This window comes from Motacilla alba, chromosome 2, assembly GCF_015832195.1.
Source record: "Motacilla alba alba isolate MOTALB_02 chromosome 2, Motacilla_alba_V1.0_pri, whole genome shotgun sequence".
Classification (NCBI taxonomy): Eukaryota; Metazoa; Chordata; class Aves; order Passeriformes; family Motacillidae; genus Motacilla; species Motacilla alba.
This window is the reverse complement of record NC_052017.1, coordinates 42,348,131-42,373,768: the sequence shown is the minus strand read 5'-3', so window position 1 is coordinate 42,373,768 and position 25,638 is coordinate 42,348,131. Positions and strand designations below refer to the sequence as shown.

Genomic DNA, 25,638 nt, shown 5'->3' with positions numbered 1-25,638 from the left:
ATACTTTTCTAAACAACTTCTAAAGTCCAAGGCCTTGGGAGTGACCTCATTTTGACACATCAATGAGGCCTGAGCTATATAATCTATGATGACTGTTTACATCAAAAAACACAAGCTCTCAAGAGTCTGAAATACTCTTTAGTTCTTTAAGCAGTTTACTATAAAGCTATATAATTGAACACGGGTTAGAACTTGTTTTTTCAAAAGCAGACTGAAAGATTTTTAACTGGATGGAGAAGGCAGAGGGGAGGAAAAGGTGAAAACAAGCCTTGCCAGAGCTTTGTGAAACACAAACCATTTCCTCCCTGCTGCATAACTAGCGAAATGCCTGCAGAACAGTAAAACCACGTGTCCCTTAGTCTGTGCTTTTGATTAGGTGTCTCATTCTTGTTCTGGGCCTTTTGGTCCCCTACGTGCATCCACCCCTTCTCTTCTAACAGCCAAACTGTTGCAGATCTGACCTGACTCCTGGTTGTATGTTACATTCCTGTGTAGTCTATAAAAAGGCTCAGGAAATAAGAGCAGACCTACAAAGCATGCTTCAAGAGACATCTAGCTCTGTGCTAAAGTTAGGTGGTATGTGTAACCCCTTTAAGACAGGATCACAAGTGTGTCGGAAGACCCAGAAGGTTCAGGGCACAACCAAGAGCTCATTCATTAGCTGCTTCTTTTACCAGCATGCAGACAGCTGGACTCCTCAAGCAGAATCCCACCTCCTTTCTTTGGGAGCTGTGGAAGGAAATGAGAAAGAAAATACCTGAACACACAGTTCCCTTAAACACTGTTAAGGCCAGCTCTGAACAGGACTGAACAATCAGCTGCCAGCCCTTCTCTGTTCTCTGGCAGCTCCCATCCAGCTTGTAACCAGGATCTTGTGAAACGAGGGCAAGGATATCCCCTCTGAGCTGATCACTGCCACTGTGCAGTCAGTCACCTGAAACCTGCTGGTCTCCTCGCTGGTTTTCATTGATGTAGCTCCTTGCCTTACAGGAATAGGGAGGTGATGCTCACTTGGGCGCAGAGATTGCATGGGAGACGCTACCCCAAGCCTCCTGCCCCTCCTTTGTTTTTCATGTGGTTGTTGAGAGATGCTGGTGTGCTTGGAGTTACTCACACTAATTAACAAGTCTGTGGCACCAGAGCATGACAAATGGTTCAGTCTAATACCATCTAGGCACAGCCTTCTTTGGCATTCTCTGCCATCTGCTTGTTAGTTGTGCAATTGTTTGTGGCCAAAATTATTAAGCTGTTGCTTTCTGGAAGAGGGGACGATAGAATATGTCCAGGTTTTGATCTCAAAGGTAAAAGATCTTAATAAGAGAGAAAAACACCGAGATAATCCACCCCGCTCTACGCACCTGCATTCTGGGAGCTTAGGCAGTGAGTCAGCGAGTCTAGGGCTTACAGCTGTTTCCAGGTTTACAGAGGCTCTACATGATCATCTGCACCTGGCAGCAGCCTGCTTTGCTGGAATTAAATATAGAAGCAAGGAACAACTCCCATGAATACACCCTGGAAGAGGTACACCGCCTGCATTAATGGCTTTTTTTAATTATCCAAGATAACCAACATTCAGCACACACAGATGCAACAGGTACGTTCAGGAGAAACACTGGATCCTTGTCTCATGTAATCACCACCAAAGCAGCAAATGTTTTTAAGCAGAAGTTTCCAGAGTGCTGGCAAGGGATTGGCAGCCTGGTTCTGAAAGCACATCTTGTGCATTCATACTGGCATAAGCAAAGACAAGGCATGTGGGTAGGAGTTTCACCTGGCTGATGGGCTGTTCTGGACATGTTCTCCCAGTTCCCAGAAAGCCCCACACCCACCAGCCTGCCCTCAATACCAGGAATACGGTCTGGAAGAAAGTTTTGTGCTGACCTTGTCCGCCTTTGCACGCTCACAGATACTTTTTAGACAGTCATCCTCCTCCTAAGGGACATGTTGAAGATAACTATTGACCCCTCAACATTTTTCCTAGTCAAATTACACAACTCCATAGCACAGGTGAAGAACAGGCTTGCTTCACTCAATCAAAAAAGTTGCAGGCGGTGTCCTGGACTAATGAAGGGCTAAGGCCATTCCTCGAAGGAAATAGTCTAGGTAGCAGCAGGAATAGGGAATGAGGGAATGTGTCAGTTCCACTTCACAGCTATAAAATCCTCCTTTGAGAACAAGCACACTTCACCAAATTAAAAGAACCTACCAAGACAAACCAAACAACAACAAAACAAAAACCAAACAACCAGTAGAAGCAGACACAGCTAAAAGAGGTGGACATTTCTCCCACATCCTGGCAGCAAAATTTCTTGTTGAACAGTACAACTTTTTGTTTGCTGCAATTGAGAGGTCTTTGTTACAAAAAACTAAGTCAATGCAGAGCCATTCCCACACGCTAATTTCCTAATACAGAAATTACAATCTTCAGATAATCTTTTCCAGCAAGAACAGACAAAAGCTCCAAAATTCATACTGTTTTACTAGAAGTCATTACAAAACACATCCAGAAGGCAGTAGCCAACATCCATATGACATCTGTTTTGGCAGCATACCTTAGCATGAGCATTTATCACTTCAAAATAAACTCCCACCTATTTAGACCACGGTATACAATAAACACTTGGTTGGCTGAAAAAATTCCCCAGAAGATGCAAGACTTGTGCTGCCTTTAGCAGTCATCCCTGAGCAATTATCACACAAATCAGGTACACAGGATATCACCCTGACCTCAAGCCACCCAGGCTCAAATGCCAACTACTATTTTTAACAGATGATCCTGTCTGTGGTTTACAATCTCTTGAAATAGACTTTACTAGAGGCCAGACCAAAAAAAAAAAAAAAAAACAGGAGAGAAAATGGTGACAGACAACAAAGAAAAGCAACCTTTCCTTTAATTTTTTTTTTTTTTTTTATGTTTGCAGATCAGTGTTCTGGCAATAGCTGTGCAAGTGCTACAGTCAAACAAAGGAATGCACAACCTAATCTCTCAGGTTTTTCCAAATTGAAAAGGATGCAAAATGATGTCATGCAAATCTTCATACAACAACAGAGGAAAAAAGGGGTTCTGTTTTTACATTCCGGCACCCTTTGAGAGCTGCTTATACTTTTCTGCCAGTTCCAGCATCTGTTATTGTATCTGTGGCTAAACATAATAGCCAGACCACCTATATCACTTCTTTCTGCCTAAATCAGCTGTTATCTATCAAAAAACCCCAAATTTTTCTGCACCAGCTTTCTCCTTGTTACTCCAAAGAACTGAGGGTATTTCCACACCAACTAAACCTAGTATTCCATTACTTCAGACCTACTTGCACAATATTTTAAGTATTTCACAACAGAAAAAAAAAAAAAAAACCAACAACATTCTTGAAGGTAGGAAAAATAATGAGGTCATTTGATTCCCAACAATTAATGGAGAGGAGGTTGAACAGCTATCTGGCTTTGAGCTCCTGCCATCCACTATGGCTGAGAACTGATGGAGGCTTTGTAGGGTTGGAGAAAAGTGGGAGAAAGAGACACCAAAAGAGAGTAACTTTTTTCATCTCTCCTAGATAAATTCTTCAAAACAGATTAAATAGTATTTTCTTCTACTTCCACAAAGAAAAGCAGAAGAGGGAAGAAGCTCTAATTTACAGAGTACAGTCAACAAATTTACATGATGGAACCCTCCAAGGCATATCAGCCAATAACCATAAGAACACCAATTACAGTTTTTGTATCAATAGCTTATACAACCATCCCTCAACAGAAGAGTGCTCACACAAACCAGAAATGTAGGGTGTATGAATACCAACCCAGAATAACTAGACCCATTCACTGAGGCACAGAGGCTCAGAGAGACAAAGGTGATCTAACTTTTAGAGAGGGACATGAACACACACAGAACTTACTGACACAGCTATTTCAACAAACAAGTGGTTAAAATTAGTTCCCACCATCCAAATGTGCCAGGAACATTGTACTTGCAGGTGATATTGTTACAGATGCCACCTCTTCTGCAGGAAATAATAGCAACAGAGCACTAAATTTGAATCAGGTAAGGATTTTTTTTCTGTTCATCTGAGAAGTAGCTGTCAGTGCTCTCAAACATAGGACAGATTAGGAGGGTAAAAACCTGCCAGCCACGCTGGCCTACTGTCCTATTAGTAAGGTTGATGGGAAGACAAACACATTAAGGAGCTTTCCTTGAAAGATCAGATCTTTGGCATAACTTTCCCAAGCCAACCAGGCAACATCTGTCACCTTCTTGACAGTTTAAGGACACACTCCAATATCACCCAGTTTGACACACTCCAATATCACACTGTTCAACCAGGCGACAGAGCCAGAACACAAAAGCCACATTAAGTTAGGCTTTAAGTAAATAAATAATGTTAATAAATCAGCCAGGCAAAACCTAGCTTGTTGACACAGGTAAGTGACCCTGAGTTCCCTGCTTCCTAGGCTTTGTTGCTACTTTGGCCTGAAGGAAAACGCAACAGAACTATTCAAGACTTAAAATACAGTTTTCAAGTTCTAAGCACCCAGGAGGAGCAAACAGAGCCCACCAAGCACAAGCTCTGTGCAGCAGCACTGATGGCAGGGTAGAGACTCCCCACACGCTGCTCACAGGGTTCCAGATCCCAACTGTGCAAACACGACAGGAGACACTCCATCAAACTTTGAGCATGGCAAAACATTTGCTTGACTGAATCCAAAGTACATCCTGCTTTAGAAAAAGCTTACAAAATTCAGTGGATTCCCTGGTGAAAGTCCAGGAAGTGACTCCTCACCCTCAATAATAAAGTTACAGATTCCCTTGCTTGGCTTATGCCCTCTTCAGCCATGCTTTGTGTGGGAAGGGAGATTATTGTAGTGAGAATGGCCTTTGGGATCACAGCAGTGGGAACTCCACATTTCACCACAGGACTGACGTCACATCGACATGGTTTCCCCAAGATTTAATGATGTGTTTTGTAATAAAAAAAACAAAAACATTGGTGGGAAAAAGGGGTTCAGACCTAGAGCAGGCCCATAAGGAGCAAAAAGGTAAAAAGGACACACAAAACCTCACAGACAAACAGGTACAACGCACAGCCTCAATGCTTCATACTTTCAGGCACTTCTTGCACAGCTCACCTACGTTTCCTTCCCTTACCATTTGCTCACAGCACTGAGCTTCCTGATTGCTTACACAGCAAGTTCCATGTCTCTTTTCCCTTCAGAGCACACCAGTCATCTGTTCCCAGGCAAGGCTTGAGCCTGCCTGCCTCCCTCCCATGCCTGCCACAGCACCAGCCGAGGCCATCACATCAGCCTCCATCCTACAGACAGGTTCCTCAACCACAAAGTCCCAGTTCAGGAAGGGAGCTGCTCCCCTGCCTCTCCACCAAGTAATCTAAAAATCACAGCCATTTCCACATGGTTGATTTACAGACTCAGGGAGTGAGTCGCTTCTCACGCCATTCACCCCGCCTTCCCAATCCAGGCATCCTTCCCTCCCATCTCCCACTGCCAAGAGGCTCCCCGAGAGCCACCAGGGCAGCTGCAATACAGCACCCTCAGCTAAAAGGGCAAACAGCACAGGCAGGGCACAAACAACACTACAAACAACCTACACTGCCAGCCTAGACTGCTTCTTGCAAAAGGCCAGAGCAGCAACATCATCCAAAATACAAATAATACAAAATGCAAAAAAAAAAAAATGTCCTAGAGATCAGACAAGGGGAGCAGTTTTAAACTAAAAGGGGAGAGATTTACATTACATGCTAGGAAGAAATTATTTACTTAGAGAGTACTGAGGCACTGTAGCAGGTTGCCCACAGCAGCTGTGGATGTCCCATCCCTGGAAGTGTCCAAGGACAAGACAGCTTGGGCATTGAGCAACCTGGTCTAGGGGGTGGCACCTGTGCCCATGGCAGGTGCGCTGGAACTTGTTATTTAAGGTCTCTTCTAACCCAAACCATTTCATGATTGTATGATTACTTAACAACAATAACAGCACTGAACTATAGCCACAGAAAGCAGTCAAGTACTCTGGGCATTTGGTTTTTCCTGAAACAGTTGGGAGAATTTGCAGAAGGTTTGTCAGAGTTTATTTTCAAGTCTCTGTATTCTTTTCTTTCAAAATGTCAATCCACACAATAGTTATTTGGTTTATGAACAGTTAACCAGAAACACTCCTCCAGCCAGGAAAGGTCAGCTGGTTGTTTCACTGTAACTGTGCCAATAATTTTGCTTTTCACTAGCTCCATGGCAAGTCTCCAAACATGAATGCAAGTCTGTCACAGTTCTGCTGACATTTAATTTTTGCTTCTCAAGTTCCTTCTCCCTCCACCTATTTTTTTTTTTTTGCCAAGATAAGTTTACCAGATTAGACAAATCAGTCTTAACTCCTTGTTGTCCTAATCATGAGCATCAGGACTTCAGGTCCTAAAAGTAGCATGGAGAAGGAGATTCCTTACAATAAGGGAAGTCAATATACTGATGGATAACACATTCAGTGTCTAGGAACCAGAGAGAAAGACCTGGATATCTACTACTGTTGGAACTGAATCCAGGAGTTGTCATCCACACTCAATGCTGCCCTCCTTTTCCCAGCAGAGCCAGCTGGTGCTGTGATCCCATTAGCTCTCACTCACTGAGTGAATTTGGACACAAAACTTGGGTGCTGCGGGAATCGAACTGGCAAGACCACAGTTTCCATTTCTTAATTAATCTTTAAGGATGTTCATCAGTTTTGAACCTCCAAGTTACAAGAATTTAAAAAGCTTTTGTTTCCTGAATTAAGGAAGTTCCCATCTGCAACTTTCCACACTTGCCACACTACTTTCAGACACCTCAAGCTGAACACTTAGAAGCTGAGATGCAATGGCCACTTCAGAAAGTTTTGTTCATTTACTGGCTTGATCTCTGCAAAGAGGGGTATCAGTCTCATCTGCTGAGGAAGACTCTTCCAGGTAGGTAGGTAGGTGTGCTCTTATCTGCTTACACCCCTCCCACCTTCACCACCAAGTGGCTCAGTTCCTCCTCCCTTCCTGTTCTGCAAGACTACAGCAGCTACTTTTCATCCTGATTCACTTTGAATAAAAAATTCATTGAATCACATCAAAACTTACATTTGAGAGAGGAAATCATTTCCCAGTGGTAACTGGGCTCCCCTAAGTTTTGTGAAGACAAGCAGAATGGAGGTGCAGGATCTGAATATCTGAAAGCTCATCTTGAATATTTCTTTATTCTCTCAGCTGATTTCTTCACACAGATGGGGCAATCCAGTTATAAAATATTACATGAGTAAAAGATTATTAGGGAGGTGAGAGAAAGGAGCTCTGCAACATAAAAAGTTGCAGGGAACAGGATGGGACAGCTGTCCCTACATGTCTATCAACTGCACTTCCTCTTGGGTTTGCCTGGACATCAATGGAGAAGAACCACTGTAAATACTCATTCCAGCAGGTTTTTCCAAGCCTTTTCAGATAAAAGAGTGCTGCTTAAATATGCCAACAACATGAAAAAAATAATTAGTTGTAAAATCTAGGAAGACTAACCCAAGAGGAAGCAGAACATGCATATCCTCCAACATACTGCTGTATGAACACGTGGTACAGGTGGGTCCTTTACTGAGACACACAGACAGGTATGATCCAGCATAGATCTTTCACCTATTTTTGCCTGAAGCAAGTTTTCTAACACCTTTTTGTAAAAGCTAAATGAGGCAGGAGGGCAGAGGGGTGAAGGGAATATCACAAAGCAAAACCATGTCTCTCCCAAACAGGCTCAGTACTAAAGTTCAGCTAAGCATCCTCACTCCCAATCTGAGCCAATAAAATGTAACCCCTCACCCTGCCACAAAACCAAAGCCAACCAGCCCACCACCAAACAAAAAACTACCAACAAAAAAGAACCAAAACCAAACCTAAACAATGCTGAAACTCAATTAAAAGCAATACTCCCAGGGCTTTTAGTCAGGTTAGGGTCACTAAAAATGCATGAATTGTTTTATTTGTGGGGGTGGGAATACACTTTTATCAGATTATTTTTCCAGCAGAAGCAAAGCAAAAAGGCACATCTCCTGTTCAATTTGTCTATGGGTTCACAAGTGATGATGTACGGACAGCAGTGTTTTAATGGCACCTCTCACCCAGTGACCCCAAAGTGCTTTTACTTCCCTTAATGAACTCAGCTTCACGGTAGCTTGACAGCTCCATTTTACATGGGAACTGAGAGAGAGATGAAGTCATTCATCTGTGCCATGCAGCAGCACAAAATCAGCTCCTGCCAGCCCAGAGATTTATGCATTAGACCACACTTGCCTTTGCACAGCATCCTGCCAGCAGGGAGGTAGCACACTTCCCAGCCCTGTCACTTGCTCAGGCACTACTCTGAGCACCATTGCGTAGGCACCTTCCACCCCCAGCCCTGCAAAATGTTAAGTCAACAGTGGCCTTAGACACTCCTTATCTCAGAGGCTCAAGAATTCTGTTTACATTATTAATGTTTCCTGGCAACTTCACCCTTCTTCCCCATTAGCTTTGGGTAAGAAAAGTCTCATTCTTTGACTAAACAACTAGAGAAGCAGCTACTAGTGGGGAAAAAAAAAAAGAAAGAAAAGAAAAAATAATAAACCACCACCCAAACCAAACAAACATGGGAAGTTTGATTTTCTGAACATTTAGAACCTGGGCCACCTTCTGGAGTACAGGAATTTCATATTGCTGCAATGTGGGCATTGCTTGTGTACATGCACAATCCTCTGCATGCCAAGGTTCTTCCAATGAACATGAGCATTACTGCATAAGTTAAAGAAAAACATGAAAAGACAATATACCAAACAAAAAATGTTCTCACAGCACAAGTACTTCAAAATTTGATTAAACAACAAACTGGGATCAAAATGCTCCAAAATAGTAACAACCAACACAAAAGGCCCGCTGCTGTACCAAAAGAGGGATCACGACAGTTCTGTCTTGGCAGAAGTTACATGAAATCTCCTTGAACAAGAATATTAGCTAGATCTCACTTGAGTCTCAGCAAAAGCCAAATTTTACTGCTTTGGTACCAACAGACAGCATCCTAACTTTCTGTGCCACCATTTCAGAGGGCAAAGTACTCAGATCCTAACACTAAGGGACCAATGTTCTGGTGAAGCAAAGTTTCACCCTGAGGCCAAGCCATGGCTCTCTTGGCACACATTCCACAAACAAGATCCTACAGGATCTTTGCATAGGAGAGTTAATTTGTTTTGAATTCCCTATCTTCTGCCAACACAGGATTGCACAAGATGGGGATAAGGGTGAGTAGACAAAAGGGCTCAAGATCCTAAAGCTTCTCTGGTGCTATACTTCAGTTGGTGACCTGGTTTTTGGTGACCTCACATCACTGCTCTCATAACTTTTTTAATGGGCTTTATCTTAATAGATGAAACAGGTATTTCCAAAAGAGACTCGTGCTGGTGCCATGTGAAAGCAAACTCCTCAATGTGACTTACTACAGCTTGCATTAGGTAACTTACCCTGCAGCTGACATCTTCAACCCAAGTAACTCTGGACAACTCCTGCATTTCTGCCAAACTAAGAGTCATTAATTATGCAATTCTGTATTTCCAAAAGGCTTAAAATTTACAAGGTCATAGTTTTACTTCCCTTTAGTGAGAACAACAAACAGGAATTTACAGTTCCCTTTCTCTTACCAGTACAGTCACTCATTTTTCTCTTATTGCTTAATTAAAGCTCTTTCAGCCCTCAAGAACCTTGTGCCTATATTTTTGGAGACAGCCTAATGGCTCTAAAATAACTATAAAGAAAGGAGGAGAAAGAAAATTCTTCATAGGCCAGATGATGTTATTAATTTAAATTAAAAAAATAATAACAAGCTCTCCCCATGACTGCTCTACAGTTTTGCAAATCAAAGTGAAAAGAGAAATGCAAACTGGCACCTAACCATGTTAATACTCTGGTACTTTCCTCCAGTTTCATATTTCCCTACCTATTCACCCCTATGCTTTATCATAGTAGATTTGCTCCCAGTTAAGTGGAACTTTTCTAGATTAAATTAAAACTAGAAAAACTCTTTAGGCAGATGCTTTACTGATGACTGGCACCAAGCTTTCCACCCTCCCAGCTTCCAGATAGATTCACCATTGTTCAATGCTTCCATTCCTCTTGGCCCCCACATTTTCCATTTTAAGATGTTATTAGACAAAGGGCAAACCAGAAACCATCTTCTATCTCTGTCTGCTGAGCAGATACAAAGTGGGAACTCTGTTTCATGACCAGATTCATTAAAATGAAAAAAAAGTTAAATGAGTGGTTAGGAGGGCAACCCCTGCTTTAAAATAAAATGCCATCAAGAAATTAAAACCCAAATGAATGTGAAGCAAATAAACAGATCTGGGATAAATAGCATTTAAATCTAGCTAGTGACAGAATGGATTGGGAGAAAAATATGGTTCTCTCTAACAAGCCTACTGCTGGAGCAGTGATTCTACTTATTTAAGGAACTTCAGGAGCTTGGGTGGTCTTGCAAAATACCTTTGAACCAAAATGACTGAATGGATTTCAGGGGTAGCAGAGACATAACAACACAAAATTCCATTTCCAGAACATAATCTGCTGCCAGCTTCAGAACAGAGGGCAAAGTTTGCTGCTGTGAGTTTGTGATGTTACAAACCTCAAAGTCAATTGATCTTTCGATGGGGTTTTTTTGTACTGCAAAGTGTGTGCTTCTACCACGAACTTTTCCAAGTGTAACTCTTGAAGTCCTATGCATGCTGTGCCTTACCCAGCTATTTATAGTGAGAGAAGTATAAGATCATGCTCAAGGCAGGGTCACAGGGATTGTTTTTCCAAATTGCAGATACTAATTTACACAATTACTAACTTCTGTAGCTCACCACTGGTTTATCTCTAGCACACACCATGGTCATCAAGAGCAGGGTTTCAGAGCACTCACAGATGAGAGGCAGATACTTCCAAGCACAGCAAGCAGGGCAGAGTTTACCTATTTGCCACACTGCTTCTAGTCTGCAGGAGTAAGCCTTATATCCCCTACACCTCATCCCCACCACCGGAGACAATGCCTCCACAACAATGCTATGCAATTTAAAGCATCAACACAGTCACATACTATCCTGTAGGCCACATCCCATCAACCCAGTCCCTGCTTCACCAACTTTCAAGGGAATGAAGCTTTTTCATTCCTCCCTTTCCTGTGTGCTGCTCTGAGGACACATCCTCTTCCCTCCCCTTCTTTTACCCTGAGAGTTTACTCTCTGCCTCCTGGCACACACCTACTCTACTTCTCTCAACCCTCTACCTACTTTTATGAACAAAATCCTTCTGCAGTTTTCACGTATTTCACACATGCCGCCCCATCTCTCACCCTCCCCTTGAACACAATCACATCCCAACTACCCAGCCACAGTTGCCACCCCACACATCCTTCCAGTCAAGCACAGAAGTAGCAGCTCTAGGCAGTTCTTCCTGACTCTTCCTGCCTCAAGAGAAAACAGAAATAGCAACCAGGAACATCCTTCCCTTGGGGAAAAAACCAAAAAGCCTCACCCACCAGCAAGCCCCACCACCACAAACACCCAGCAGAAGCACTGCCTAAGCCACCACACACTCAACTCTCAGCAGCTTCTTCCCTAAAATGAGATGCTGCCTGACATGTCACAAGCTTTCTGGCTTTCTCCTCATCCACACTCTTTCCCTCCACACCTCATCCCTCCCTGAGCTCCACAGACCTATCAGTAATCAAGCAGTAGTTGTGGCATGGGAAGTAAGGCCACGAAGACAGAGAAAACTGAGCTCAGTTTGTCCCCAAACCAAAACACTTTAGAGGCACATTTAGCACATTCCTACTTCAGCACAACCCAATCAGCACCAAACCCTGCCCCACTCTGCTGTGATGCACTATATAGGTATTTAGACATGAATGATTCCCCTTCTCCTCAGATGGTTTGTCCCTAAGGTGATCTGTCCCTTGTAGCCCCTCCCTTCACCCCTCCTCACTGGTGTCCCCTTGGCTGCGGCCTTCCATCCCCGCCTCCCATTCCGCGGGTATAAATGTCCCTTGGGATTGGAATCCGTCCTCTTTTTTCACCTGGACGGTCTCCAATGCAGATGTCCCTTTCCAGCTAATAAACAGGACATCAGAACCACGTGGAGAAAGAGCGCTTCTCGTCCTTTACTTCGTCCATGTAGGATCCGTGCGGGCTTAAATCCCAAGCTAGCCAGGGGATTTACAGCCCGAAACCCACAATTCCTTCACCACTCCAGCCTTTTCTCCTGCAGCTTCCAGCTGCAGCCATTTAGCTCCTGAGCATTTTGCTTTAAGCAGAAAAACCACACACACAAAGTCTACACTGTATTTTCAAGTAAGTACAACTACTGATAGGAGAGAGCTCTCTGAAAGGCCATTTATAATGAGAGAAGAGATCTAGTCTTTTGCTATTGTGTCTCTTGTAGCTGTTCTGGGTTTGAAGAGCATGTGCAGCTGTGGCTGTGAAGAAATCCATTTTGCCATTGATTCCCATGGCTGACATGCAACTGAAGGCACAGCCCAGTGTCAGCCAAGTGCATATGCTTAGGATGTTATTAATAGCAGGAAAGCAACGCCATCGGTGTGTGCCCTCCAGCTACCACCACAAGCTTACAAGGCAGAAAGCTCTTACCTGCCTGGCCACCCTCCGAGCTTCCCAGTAAGGTTTAGAGTCTTCTACAGCTTTTCCAATCTTCTTGACCAGCTCATCCAGTTTTACTGTTGCCTCGACCAGCACAGAGCGGAACTTCTGGCGTGCATCCTTCAAAACGTTGCAGGAAGGAAAGAAAGGACAAAGGCAGATTAGAGCTTTAAAAATTATTTCTACCTGTTTGTTCCTGCCTTCAGGTTCCTCTTTAGATTTACACAGGAGTTGACACGTTCAAAAGAGTTACTGGCATTTGGACTAAGAATTTTTCAACAGAGGAACCCTGGAACCCAGAGCCAAATCCTAAAGCCAGGATCCTGGACACCAAATCTTTGTCTTTCAGTGACAGCTTTTACATAAAGCCTACAACAGCCTGTTCTAGATATTCCCTCTGGCAGGGTTTCTCAGAGAGGAATTGTTTGTAAATTACTCACTCGGTGAGGAGGCAAACAGCAGTGTGACAAGCTCTGAGGGGGACTTCAATGGCAAAGACATCTCACATACATAACGCTAGAATGGTGCTAGCAGGCAGGCCAAACCCCCACAACAGGCTGGCACATCAGCTGCAATTGGCAGAGAAAACCCATCCTTTCAGCTATGGTTTCTATCAATGGAGAAGGGCACCTACATTCCACTTCACTGTTAATATTTGCTATATTTAAAAAACCCAGCTACTTCCACACGGGATGAGTTGTGCTCCTTACATGACTAGCTAAAGCAATTAAAATATTTTCTCTGTTCCACTGAAATTTCCACATATGTAAGCAAAGTGATTCTGATTTCAATCTCAGAATCCACCAGACTCTAACTATATGAAATTATTGCAGATTGATGCAAATTCAGGCTGGGACCTGGCCCAGGATTTAAGGAGATGAAGAGGAAGGGCCATGTGAGCTCTCAACAAGGCTTGTAACTCTAATTAGAGTGCAACACTTATGCAGACTGCTGGAGTGACATGTTAATAATCAGGAAGCAGCTGGTTTCAAGAAGTGCCCTAATTCAGGAGGGTTTTGTCATTATTGTTGACAATTTCTAGAATGCAAAACTGCTTATTCACTGGAAGATTTAAAATACATTGCAAGCTGCCACTGTGCTCTCAGAAGTGGGAAAAAAAATGCAACAATACATCAGTTTTTGCAGAAAAAGCAACATACTTCTGTAAAAGCTTCTTTGCTTCCTTTTTAGTGTTATGTAAAACCTGAACCAGCATCAGCATTATCTTAGTCCAGGGCAAATAGCTTTGGATTCTTAAGGTACTCCAATTTATTCTAAGGAATTATTCAAATGGGTAACAAGGTCAAAAATGGAGAATTAAATGGACATTAACTTATTATTTCATTAACTCAAATCCAGTCAATAATCTCACTTCTCAGTGAAAGCTTGAAATGTATCATTTAAACAATATTTATCGAGTCAATGATTTTCTCAGTGAGAAGAATTTGAATATTTCCAATTAAACTACTGGACCATACATGGTTCACTGCTCAAAATGAGTTTCATAAGTAACTGAAAAAAGACTCCAAGCATGATGACTATATTGCAAGAAAAATATTAAGTACTGAAGTATATTTAACAAAGAGAAAAATTCTTTGCAGGTGTAGGAACAGAATTAAAAGCTCATTTCTAAACGAATGAGCCAGAAGATTTCTTTTCACTCTCTTTGTGAAAGCTGCATTTAAGGATATTAGTTAGGAAAAGCAAATAGTTTAAGTAAAAAAAATCCCAATGCAGTGATTCATCCAAAAGTTCAGTTCCCATGTTTGCAAGATCACTTGGAACAAAGAAATCATCACTACAAATCTGTGCTTGGAGACCTACCCCAAATTTACTCATGTAATAATTATATACAGTCTTATCCCATAGGAAATAATGACTAGTCCCCACTTGGAGTTTAAAAAAACAAAACAAAAGAAAACAAGGGACACTAACAACAAAGCAGTCAAATTAACAGTAACTTCTGTACCCGTTCATCTCCCTCTAACTCTGAAGCAGATACAAATCACTGAACTCCAAGTGCTCCTCTAACTGGTGCCTTGAAGCACAGGTTACAAATGGTGAAACAGACATTTGCCCATGAGCAAACTCCACGCCACAAAGCAGTTAGTTACACAGAACAGGAAGCTTCAGCTGAAGAACACACTGGTGTGAAATTCCAGTTTATCATTTTCCTCCAAAGATGACTGGTTCTTCTTTTAAGGCTTAATTTAGGTCTGACCACACTCATTCTTGCAGCAAAGAACAAAAATGAGAACCAAAACACCCCGGAACTTTGTATTATCCATCACAACTTATTTTAAGTGACATTTTTTCTCAGGCTTCTGACTGCCAGGAACACAAGCCTGCAGGCTCCAACACCTTCTGCATGGCAGAACAAGCAGATGCTCAATTCTCTGCTGGGATTAGTCCCCCTACCAAAGGTTTCCAGGCATCCCCTTCAGACCCAGCAGCAGGATGCCGAGGTCTCTGAGGTGGGATGCCAAACCCATGCCCTCTCCCAACTACACCACAAAAGCAAATTATCCCACACTGTGTGTGTGATCCTGTGGGAACCCAGTGCCTTCACACCACCCAGCCTCCTCAACCCAAACTGAGCCAGCTCTCCTGGCCATGCCTCTGACCTGGGAGCTACAGCAACCCCTCCTGAGAGCAGGGTCACAGCTCCCTCCTGCAAACACCCAGCCACGCTCCTGGCTCCAGGGTATGGGCCCTGCCATGTGCTGGTGGAGCACCTGCAAAAGACATCACCCTTGGGACAGCACAAAACTCCCCTGGCAGGTAATCCTGGGGAAGTCTGAGTAAGAACTACAGGTGCAGCAGCTATTTTTACGCTTCATGTGAAAACAGGGAGGTCAGAAGCACCAAGGCAATTGCACCAGCCAGTAGGACTGGGCTCGGTGCACTTACTCCTAATGGGACATGAGAAGCACATCTGTTGCTCATGGAAATGAATGGGCCTATGGTCAAGGCAGTAACTTGGGAATTTATTTAATTCACTACTTTTTATGTCTGGCTTCCCATGTTACTGTCAGCGAGACACTTTGACCCACATGTGAAGTGGTTCAAAGCTATAAATCCTCTTAACAGTGTTTTCTGTAAGGACACTCACATCAAAAACTTAGAGGCTCAGAACAGCACATCACTGCAGCTCATTCGTGGTCCCCAGCACATGGATGTAAGTCCTACATCCATGTTAGAAAGACAACCAGAACATTTTCAAGCTACTTCTCAAATCCCTGCTGTAACTTGCCCCTCCATACAAGTGTTACTATTTAACTGCCAAACTCTTGCTTCATTTAGACCTTTATCTTGCACACATGGATGACAGAGAAAGGAAAACATGTCAATTCCTGCAACTTGCTGTCGTGAGCAAAACCAAGACAGTGCAGCATATGCCACAGAAATTTTCTAGCACAGTCCTCAATCTCTATTTTCTGTATTTCTTGAATACAGTTTCAAGTTTCTTGAAAGATAACTCATGCCAGCAGAAATGCTATTCATTGATAACAGCAGCCTTAGGTAACATGTGAGTCACACTCACCATTTCTGGGTGAGTTTTTATGGTTTGATTTTTTTGTTTTTTAAAAACACATTTTGTTTTTCTCATCACTGCACTGAATACATACACAGACCCTAACAGAAGCAATGCAATTCACATGAGACATCTCAAACACCCTGACATTTTTAAAGTGTTTTCCCTTCTGCTCACTCATAATCTTCTGTGATCATTTTTAAGAACACCCTGCTTCTGACTGTAGAAATAGAAAGGGGACTTTGAAAATGTTAGCCAGTCAGCTTTCAATGTTTTTTTCCCCTCCTATTTGTTCAAATGAGATGATGATAAACCTTTTCCAAGCTGGACAAAAGCCGATTAAGGCATTTATCCTCAATGTGTGTCGCAAGGTAAAAAAAAAAAAAAAAAAAACAAAAAAACTAGCAGGAGAAGCTTCTCACTTAAATTACAGCCTTAACAAGTAGACTCTCACTAGCTAGGTGTGTGCCATACACACACTCTAGCAGGCAGAGCACTTAGTGTAGCACATGGACAGCTGCAGTTTACGTTTCAACATCTTGTTCTACGGCTGCAAGAGCTCCATGCTCATCAGCTTTCTTTCTGGAAACCCTTAGCACTTTTCTTTCAAAAGAGATTTCACTAGCACTGTCTTAAGGAGCAGGCCAGACCTCTATTCCATATACGGTTCTGCTGCAACAGCTCATTATTAAAAGCAGACTTTGTTTCCAGGGACTTGCTGCTGGGCAGCTTTTTGATACTGCACCAGAAAGTGGGACCACATTTAAGGACAGGTCATCCTTACAGCAGCATTTTGAAGATCTATTCCCAAATGGAAAAAAACTGAAAAACTAAAATACAATTTTCAACTTATACTGCACCTGTCAGATGAAAAAAGCATGCCTGTTTTCCCCACTCATGAGTGATGGTGATGAGCTGGCATTAGATGCCAGATGACAAGTAAATAACTATTTCTGCCCATCAAATGAAACATGTATTTTCAAACAATTCTATTTTTAAAATGAGCTTTACATATCAACCATGTCTGAATCATCTTAGTAGCAAGCACATCTAAGTTTCATTTACAAAGGTTGTCTCGTGACCGTTCTGCCAGTCTGGTGTGCAGAACCTCTGGCAAGCATGGGAGGCGCATGGAAATGGAATTGGCTGAGAGACAGGCTTCATCTATTTCCAAGAGGCTGACAGGATCCATACCCATCTTCTCTGCTACAAAGACCCACCAGCTGCAAAAGCTCATCTCCAAGCTAAACCAGCATCAGTATCATACATCCACACCAAACAGATGCACAAGGTGTGCTCAGAAATCTACCTTCAAGAATCAAACCAGTTAAAGACACTTTTTAACATCTCTTTGGTACCTGAGCAGATCAAGTAAGCCAGACTGGCAACCAAATCTTAAAAACAAAGTGCAAGGAAGGGGAAAAGTAGTATCTCAATTTTTAAGGGATAAGAAAAGCCTTCCTTTAGGTTTTTTTTAGGCAGCTACCAACTTCCTATCCAACAACAATTTAAACATCACTACCTGAAAGTTGCTCTAACCTCCTTCTTGCAGACAGTTAGAAACTGAGACTACCAATACTTTTTACTACAAGTGTTTTAAATTCTCTTAGAAGAAGAGAGAAGAAAGCAGGCATGGGAGGGTACTGGGTGCTCCTTCCTAAGCAGGATTTCTCCACCTAACCCTTCCTCTCTCAGGCTGGAAACCCATCTTTACGTCAAGAACATGAATCAAGTAAAGCCCTTTGACTCACTTGGTTGAAAAAATCTTTCCAGAGCCACAGCAGAGGAAGAAGCCTTCCCTTACTCATCCTTGGATGAAAGCAAAAGGCAAAACAACAAGGAATTCACACACAGGAGCCATTTCCTATGGAAGCAAGTAGATAATAAAGAAATGTGGAAAGATTTGTCCTGATAGTGCTGGACGAATCCATCACACATGTACATCCTCCTTCAAAAGCCAGCAGGAACACCAGTCAGTGAGCTGCTCTGTCCTTATCTCTGCATTCTTTTGTGGACACTGGAAAATGCTGCACAGGGATACCGATAAGGTAGCGGATGTTTCCACAGATGGATGTTTTCTCAAGCCAAGCAGGCACGCTCAGAATGAGATTCCAGACACTGAGAGGTCATTTTTCTAAAACCTGAAAGATGGAGAATTTTTTTAAAAGCTACTCGCATGTTTCATGTGTAACAGGGTAAACAGCTCAAATTTTTTTCCTAAATCAAGTATTTTAGTGAAGAAGTAAGAAGCAATTCTAAATAACTGGTGAATATCTGCCTGCCAGTGGGAAGCAGAGAACTAATTCCTTGTTTTGCTTTGCTTGTGCGTGCAGCTTTTGCTTTACTTAACTGCCTTTATCTCAACCCATGGGTTCTGTCACTTCTACTCTTCTGGTTCTCTCTCCCTCCAGTCCCACCCAGCAGGGAGGGAGCAAGGGACTGTGTCATGCTTAGCAGCCAGCTGGGGTTAAACCATGACAAAAAGTCCTTCCCCTTTTGAGAGGGGCTCAAATGCTGACAAGGCTCACCAGTGAAAGACCACCACAGCTAATAAACCCCTTTCCTTATAGCCAACAACAACCCAGGGTGACCTTTATGATAAAGCCAGGACTAAAAGTGACATGAAGTCTTGCAGATCAGGACTAGAGGATCTAGGCATGCACACAAGAAGCATCCCAACCAGGCCCTCTGATAAGGAGCATGGCTGAAAGCAGCACTGTTCAGCTCCAGTTTTCCTGTGCAGTATCTCCCATGAACAAACATTGGCAAGCTCGTAGCTCCAGCAACACAAAAAACTCTCTCTAACAAAAACCACATTTGGGATAGCTGGGATTCCAGTGGTAACTTTAATGGTATGTGCTGCATTTCCCCTCCCCGCAAAGCTGCCAGAGGGTCCCCGGGTTAATTTGTTACATCTGAGCTGTACTTTCAGAGCCAGCCCAAGCCCTGTGTGAGCTGGCTGGACAGGCAAAACCTGCACATTTGTTATGGACATTCACAGCTCCTGATGCGAGTTCAGATGGAGATGCACTTCCAATAAACAGGAAAAAACCTCTTGCATTTGGCCAAAGCACACTTGTATCTCCCCTGCAAGACGTTTCCCCCAGCCCTTCACAGACACTTTAAACATAAACAGGGACATTAGCGCAGCCAAGTGTTAAATCCCTCAGAGAACCCTTATCATCCTTCTGCTGTGTCAGTAATGCTCCGTGTTGCACTTAGGATGAGCAGCATTATGGATTTTAAATCAGGTCTAATCAAAGATTCATTAACAGGCAATACATTAACGCAGCATATAACTACGAGCCACTCGGTGCCCTTCAGCAGCTCTGCAGCTCCCGAACAGGCAGCGAGTGTCAGCAGGTCAGGATGTTTCTTCAGGGTTTAATAGGATAGGTCAAAAGAGCAAAAAATGAGTAATTCTTCCAAGTAAAAGAATAGATGTAGCCAACTTCAAGGTATGTGTTCAAGTCATGCCATGCATGTATATCTTGTGCTCTCACAGGCGGTATGGGTGCAGAACCTACTTTAAAAGATTAAAAAACCCAGGCTGTTCAACTTAAAAACACATCACATGGCAGTTTCAGAGCAGAACTTAAAAAAGTGGCAGGCTGGTCAACTTTAAACAGAATTCCCCATTTTATCACCTCTGTAAGCAGTAGACACCAGTATTTTCTACATTGCTCAAACACGGACATTCCTGTGGCTACACCAGGCCACTGCAGTCTCAAAATCCTAGAAGCCTCGACTGAATTCAGCCCCGTAACATTTTCCACTGGGTAACACAGCATTATTACTTCCATTCTGCAGATGCAGACCTGAGGCACAGCAAGAACAGAAGCATGGGTTTAGAAGGATTTAACAGCTTTTTTTTTTTTTCCCCAGTTAATGGGAACTGGAGACAGCCAGCCTCCTCACTTAGAGCAACTCACACAAAGCTACATACAGGAAGTCCAGAAAAGTCTTACAGAACTCAGATGCCACAAGGTTACCCTTCCTGCTTATCAGAAAGTACATCGAGTCACAAAAACATGTGTGTATTTTTCTGAACTTCCTTCAAAGAAATATACCTTCCACTCAAACACTCCCATTGCTTTTCCAGATTATTCTGGGAAAAAAAAATCAACAGTGGGAATCTATGGACCACAAAGTAGTATTACAGGAAGCTGGTAGTCAGCAATTTGTGCTCTAAATAATGCAATGATACATCTGTGTTCCCATTAAAGATATTGAAAAGGTAAGGAAAATGATACTAGCAAAACAGGGTAAATACAACTCCATTGTCTGGTTAAAAAACACCCACACACATCTTTCTTCCAATGAAATATAGCAGGTACACCACAAACTAGGAAGGGGTAGCAGGAGGGACCCAAAACAGCTAATAAGAGCCAAAAGTGCAAACCTTCAAAGGGAAATTCAGCATGGCTCTCCCAGAAGCCCATGTTTTCAACAGCATTCATGGATTCTGGAAGCCTTTGAAGCAGAATGATCCCAATTTCAAACTCCTCCTTCCAAACTTTCCTGTAAGGCTGCTTGGCAAATATTTCCTTTCTTGTGCAGAATATGAATGCAGAGATTTTCTGCTAACCACAAATATTGGGTGTTGTGGGATTTTTTTACTCCTTTCCCCTAGAAATGTTTTAAGTCCATTTAAAATGCATTTATCAACCTGTATAGAAATTAAGCCTTGCTTACATCATCCAACTGCATTTGTCATCAATATTTAAGCAGATAAATGCAATGAAAATCTTTACAGATTAAATATTATGCAGTTGTATGACACCACAAACTGGCATCCATCCAGTAATAAGATTTTTGGATGAAAAGTGAAGAGAAGACATCCAAGAAAGCATTCTCTTGGTGATATTTCACCTTAATTCCATCAAAAACTGCTTAGAGTAAGTACTGCAGACAGATCTGCAGTAAACACTTAATGGCCAAGTGCAGGGAACGATTACACGATTTTCCACCTATCTAACACCTGGTATTTACCAGGCTGAGTAAGCAACAATGTAAGACCAAGCTAATGTGGAAATTCTGCTCCTTTATTTACAGTTACATTTCCAGGAGCATTTCAGCCTCTACAGCTCAGCATGTGCCACACACAGAGTAGCTACAAATCTGCAGGCTCGACAAACACTTGATCACATGAATAATTTTAATCAAGCAGCAAAATCCCATCTTAAAGTCATTGGGATTTATTTCATGAGGATGCCTTTGCATTATTATTACTATTCCATCTGCTTCATAATATGTCCTCGGTGCAAGGTTATGACAAAATTAATGAAATCCAGGCAACTATCCATAACACCATCTTTCAATTTCAGTACCTCAGCATGAAGTAAGGAGACTGGAAAGATACATATAAGGAATTTTTTTCAATATATCTCTATAAAGATTCCTGAAGTCCATTTAATTGCTACTCTCGCAGACTAGAATACTGATTTTTAAAGCTCACTCATAAAATTTAAATCATGCTAGTGACACTGAACAGTTCTCACAGCAAAAATACTGCTTCATTATACATAGCAAATAGTTCCCCATTTAACTGAGTTTATTAACCAATGAATTCATGCTCTACATGCCACAAATGACAGAATATGCAAACAAGTGGGGATAAGAAAAACGCTACAAGACAAGGCTTGTCCAAAAATCATAACCCCATTTTCCGTTCAGTGCTTTCAGTGGATACTCCAGTATTTCAAAATTCTACCAAGAACCACCCCATGCTTGAGGTATCCATCTCATGAAAAGACACACAAGAGGAAAAAAAATTAAAAACTAACAAACAAACCAACAAACCATACTTTGATATTTTGAAGGTACAGACAGAAATCTACATTTGTTCCTCACTGCAATCTCAAAATGTTTTAATACAGTATTCAAGACTTTATAATGAGATCAAAATTATTTAGGATGTAAAGTCATATTTTATGCCGGTTTTTCTTTAGCAGGCTATTTATCCTATGCTTCCATTGTGTTTATCTTCTTTGTTTTGCAAACAAAAGAAAATTCAGACACACACATAGGACAGTTCGTTTTGCTTCACTATTAGATCAATAATGCTGAGCGTTGCAGAATAACTACCAAGTAGATGAAGCTAAAATTTGGGGATTTAGAAACTATTTCTTCAGGACTTGCTTTAGATGTTTAAGTACCTCTGAAAACCTCTCTGTATAACCAGGAAGTCTTTTATTCCAACTTTCCTTCATCACCTTCCTTGCTCAGGAAGTGATGACAAAAAAGGCAAGGATAACAATCTAAAAAAAAACCACAGCCACCAAAGAGAAGATCCTGGCAGACAGTTGTAAGGCAAAAAACCTCTTAACCAAATAACTTTCCCTGTCTATAATCAACAAACACAAAACAGTAACTTGTAAAAATAAAACTTGTCTAAGCTTAGTGTCAAAACCTAAAAATAAGTTCTGGCAGTGGTTGTGTGTGAGATTCTCCACACAGGGTTTTTACACTGTCAGCTTACCTCTACCTTTTCCCTTTCTTTACAGCTGTTAGATCATTCACACCTTTAAAAACATTATCACCAGACTCTTGCTGCAAAATTACCATTCAGGATGCACAAATTCAGGAGGCAACCTACTCAAAAACCCCGTCCTTTTGTTCACAAAACCCAACATGCACAAAAGGAAAATGCAAGGATAAATTCTGTACCTCCAGCTCCGTCTCTCTGCGATTGATATCATCTGTAGATTGATTCAGTTTTTCTAGCTCCCCCTAGAAGGAAAGAAAGTCAGATCCATAGTAAGAAATCGGGGGAAAAAACATGTCTAAGAAGGCTCATTCAGCATCCCCACTGAAAGCTCACAAGGGCTGTGGCTAATGAATTTGGTGAAAAGAGGAAACCTTGAGATGTTCAGCTTAACTTTGCCACTGGTATTCTACTTTGCTACTTAAAAGAAAAAATAATCAGAGAAGCCTTATAGTTTTATGTTAAGGCAACACATTTCCTATTCTGGCTACTTCTTCACTATTACAAATAAACACAAGGTACAGTAAGCTCTGTCAATATCAGAGCTTACTGTACCTTGCGTACTATAGCAATACAGTCAATATCAGCAAGGTACTGGGAAGACAGACACACCCACCCCAGAAGATCAGCAAAGTCTGGACTATCACAGGAGGCACGCAGCGAAAGGACAGAACTGATAAGAAACACATCCTGCCCCATGAGAAGCATTTTATTTTGGATTTTGGCAGTCCATGGGACATACAATTATGTTTACACAATTTGCCTTCCTGACAACATTTTGATCCCTTAACAGCAGAAACGAAGGTGTTAAATCTCTTGAATAAATATATAGTAGAAGTGGTGTTGGCATGAATGAAGTTACTGTAAAAATAAAGCTCATTCTTACTGACTTTCTTACCTCAAAAAGCAACCCTTAGGAGGAGATCTGATAGCTTTCTTTATCTGAGCGACATGTTCCTTCATGCGAGATTGTAGGATTTTTAACAGGAGTGTTCTCCAATTTATACGTTATTTAATTGTCAACCAGTGTAACAGAACACGCCTGGAAATGTTTTGCTGTACAAACTGAATGCTGTAAATTGACTGTCACTGGAGCAGTTTCCCACTGGACTACAAGAATGACTCTTGTTACAACCAGAAAGGAATTCATTACAACAGTTTAGCTCTCTTATCCTCAGCGGTCAGATTTCGTTTCCTACTCCTAGGACTTGGAAAACACCTACTTGGGTATCTGTGTTGTCTGAAACAAACACTCATCCAAAAATTACCTAATTGTCTCTTACTGTAAGGCTCAAAACCTCACGGCTCTCGCGGAAGCAGACACAGCAGCCTGTTTTTCAAACCAAACAGAAAACCGAACCAAACCAATTGTTTTGCCAACAATTCACAAATCGTATATGTGGAAACGTGTAGCAAGCTGAAGAACCTAAGGCCAAAATTAGATCAATAGGCACCAACCAAGCTCAGCCTCTTAAAATCAGGGCAGTACCAGGCTAGCTTTTGGCTGAGGGCCTCGCTCTGTGTAACCACGTTTTGAGAATTTTGCAATGGCTCTGCACAGCCCTGGAAAACAAAATGCTCACGATGGAGAAAAGAATGACAATTACAGCGAGCAGGGACGGACGCCAAGGATCATCTCAGCAATGTACACACGTGTTATATTCATTCATGACAAACAGTACCAGCAATGCTGGAGGCAAAAGCCATAAATCTGCAGAGACCTAAAAATACATTTCATTTCGGGGACCACAGCGTGCTTCAAGTTTGCACCGTGCTATTGGTCGAGACACGATTTTGGGGAGAAAAGCTTTGTTCAGAAACCACGCAAGAATAAAAAGCATTGCAGAAGGCATTGAGAGAGAGGAAGCACCATATTCCACTAAAGCTCCCTTTTACAAGAAACCAAAAATAATGATTAAAAACAACGAGATACAATTTTAAAACCCACGTTTTCCCGCATTGATGAATTTCTAAGCACCAGCCCCGCTCCACGAGCAAGGTCACGCTGTCATGGTCAAAACTAAAAAGGGGAGGGGGAGGATTTCAGCAGCAGGAGGAGGAGAAGGAGGGACGCGCAGCGGAGCCGGGCGCGGAGCGATGCCCGGGGTAACAAAGGGCTGGGGCGCTCCGGGGGCGCTTCCCAGCACCGAAACACCCGGGGCTGCTCCGGGTAAAGGGAAAAAAAAAAATATATATATATATATACACACACACATATGTGTGTTTCTATATGTATGCGTGTGTATATGCGTGTGTGTGTGTGTGTGTGTGTGTGTGTGTGTATGTATATATATATATATATGTATGTATGTACATAGGCAGCAAAAGCAATGAAATACAAGGCGACCATTCTTACATGCACACATTACATTACATTACTACATACAGCCGTAACATACATATCGAAACGAACTTAGGAAAACGCAGCGGCCCCTCGGCAGGCAGGCCCTCACCTGGATGCGGGGATCCACCTCCTCGTCCTCGGGCCGCGGCGCTTCCTCGGCGGGGCGGCCCCGCCGGCCCCCCGGCTCCATGGCGGCTCCGGCTCCCGCTCCCGCTCCCGCTCTGCCGCTCCCGGCCCCGGCCCCGGCTCCGCGGCCCGGCCCGGCCCCGCCTCCGGGGGAACCCCTCCCTCCCTCCTCACAGCGCCCCCCGTCTCTTTGTGCCTTCGCGGCGCAGCCAGGAAAGCAGCGCGAAATCGTGGGGTTTCCTTCCCCCCCTCTTCCCCCACTTCTTTTTTTCTTCTTTTTTTCTTCCTTTTTCTCTTTTTTTTTCTTTTTTTTTTTTTCTTTTAACCCTCCCTCACGCCGCGTTTTTCTGGCCTGCTAATTCCTGGGTCCCCCCCGCAAGGGCGCTGCGGGAAAGCAGGATGAGTAGTTCCAGGTGCAGGGAAATGCTAAGGACACCTTGCTGGCTTTTTAAATTTATTTCCCTCCCCCCCCCCTTCTCCTTCTG

General features: G+C 42.6%; 1 protein-coding gene across 1 annotated transcript in view; it reads right to left on the bottom strand.

The window, feature by feature from the left end:
- The window catches only part of SH3BP5 (SH3 domain binding protein 5), a 51,844-nt gene extending 26,558 nt beyond the window's left edge, over positions 1–25,286 (bottom strand). The window contains exons 1-3 of the mRNA XM_038163097.1: positions 25,137–25,286; positions 22,866–22,928; positions 12,653–12,781 (exon numbers count right to left, since the gene is read on the bottom strand). Of these exons, the coding sequence (XP_038019025.1) occupies positions 12,653–12,781; positions 22,866–22,928; positions 25,137–25,217 (273 nt within the window). The 5' untranslated portion in view covers positions 25,218–25,286. The remainder of the gene's footprint in view (positions 1–12,652; positions 12,782–22,865; positions 22,929–25,136) is intronic.
- Between the last annotated feature and the right edge of the window lie 352 nt (positions 25,287–25,638).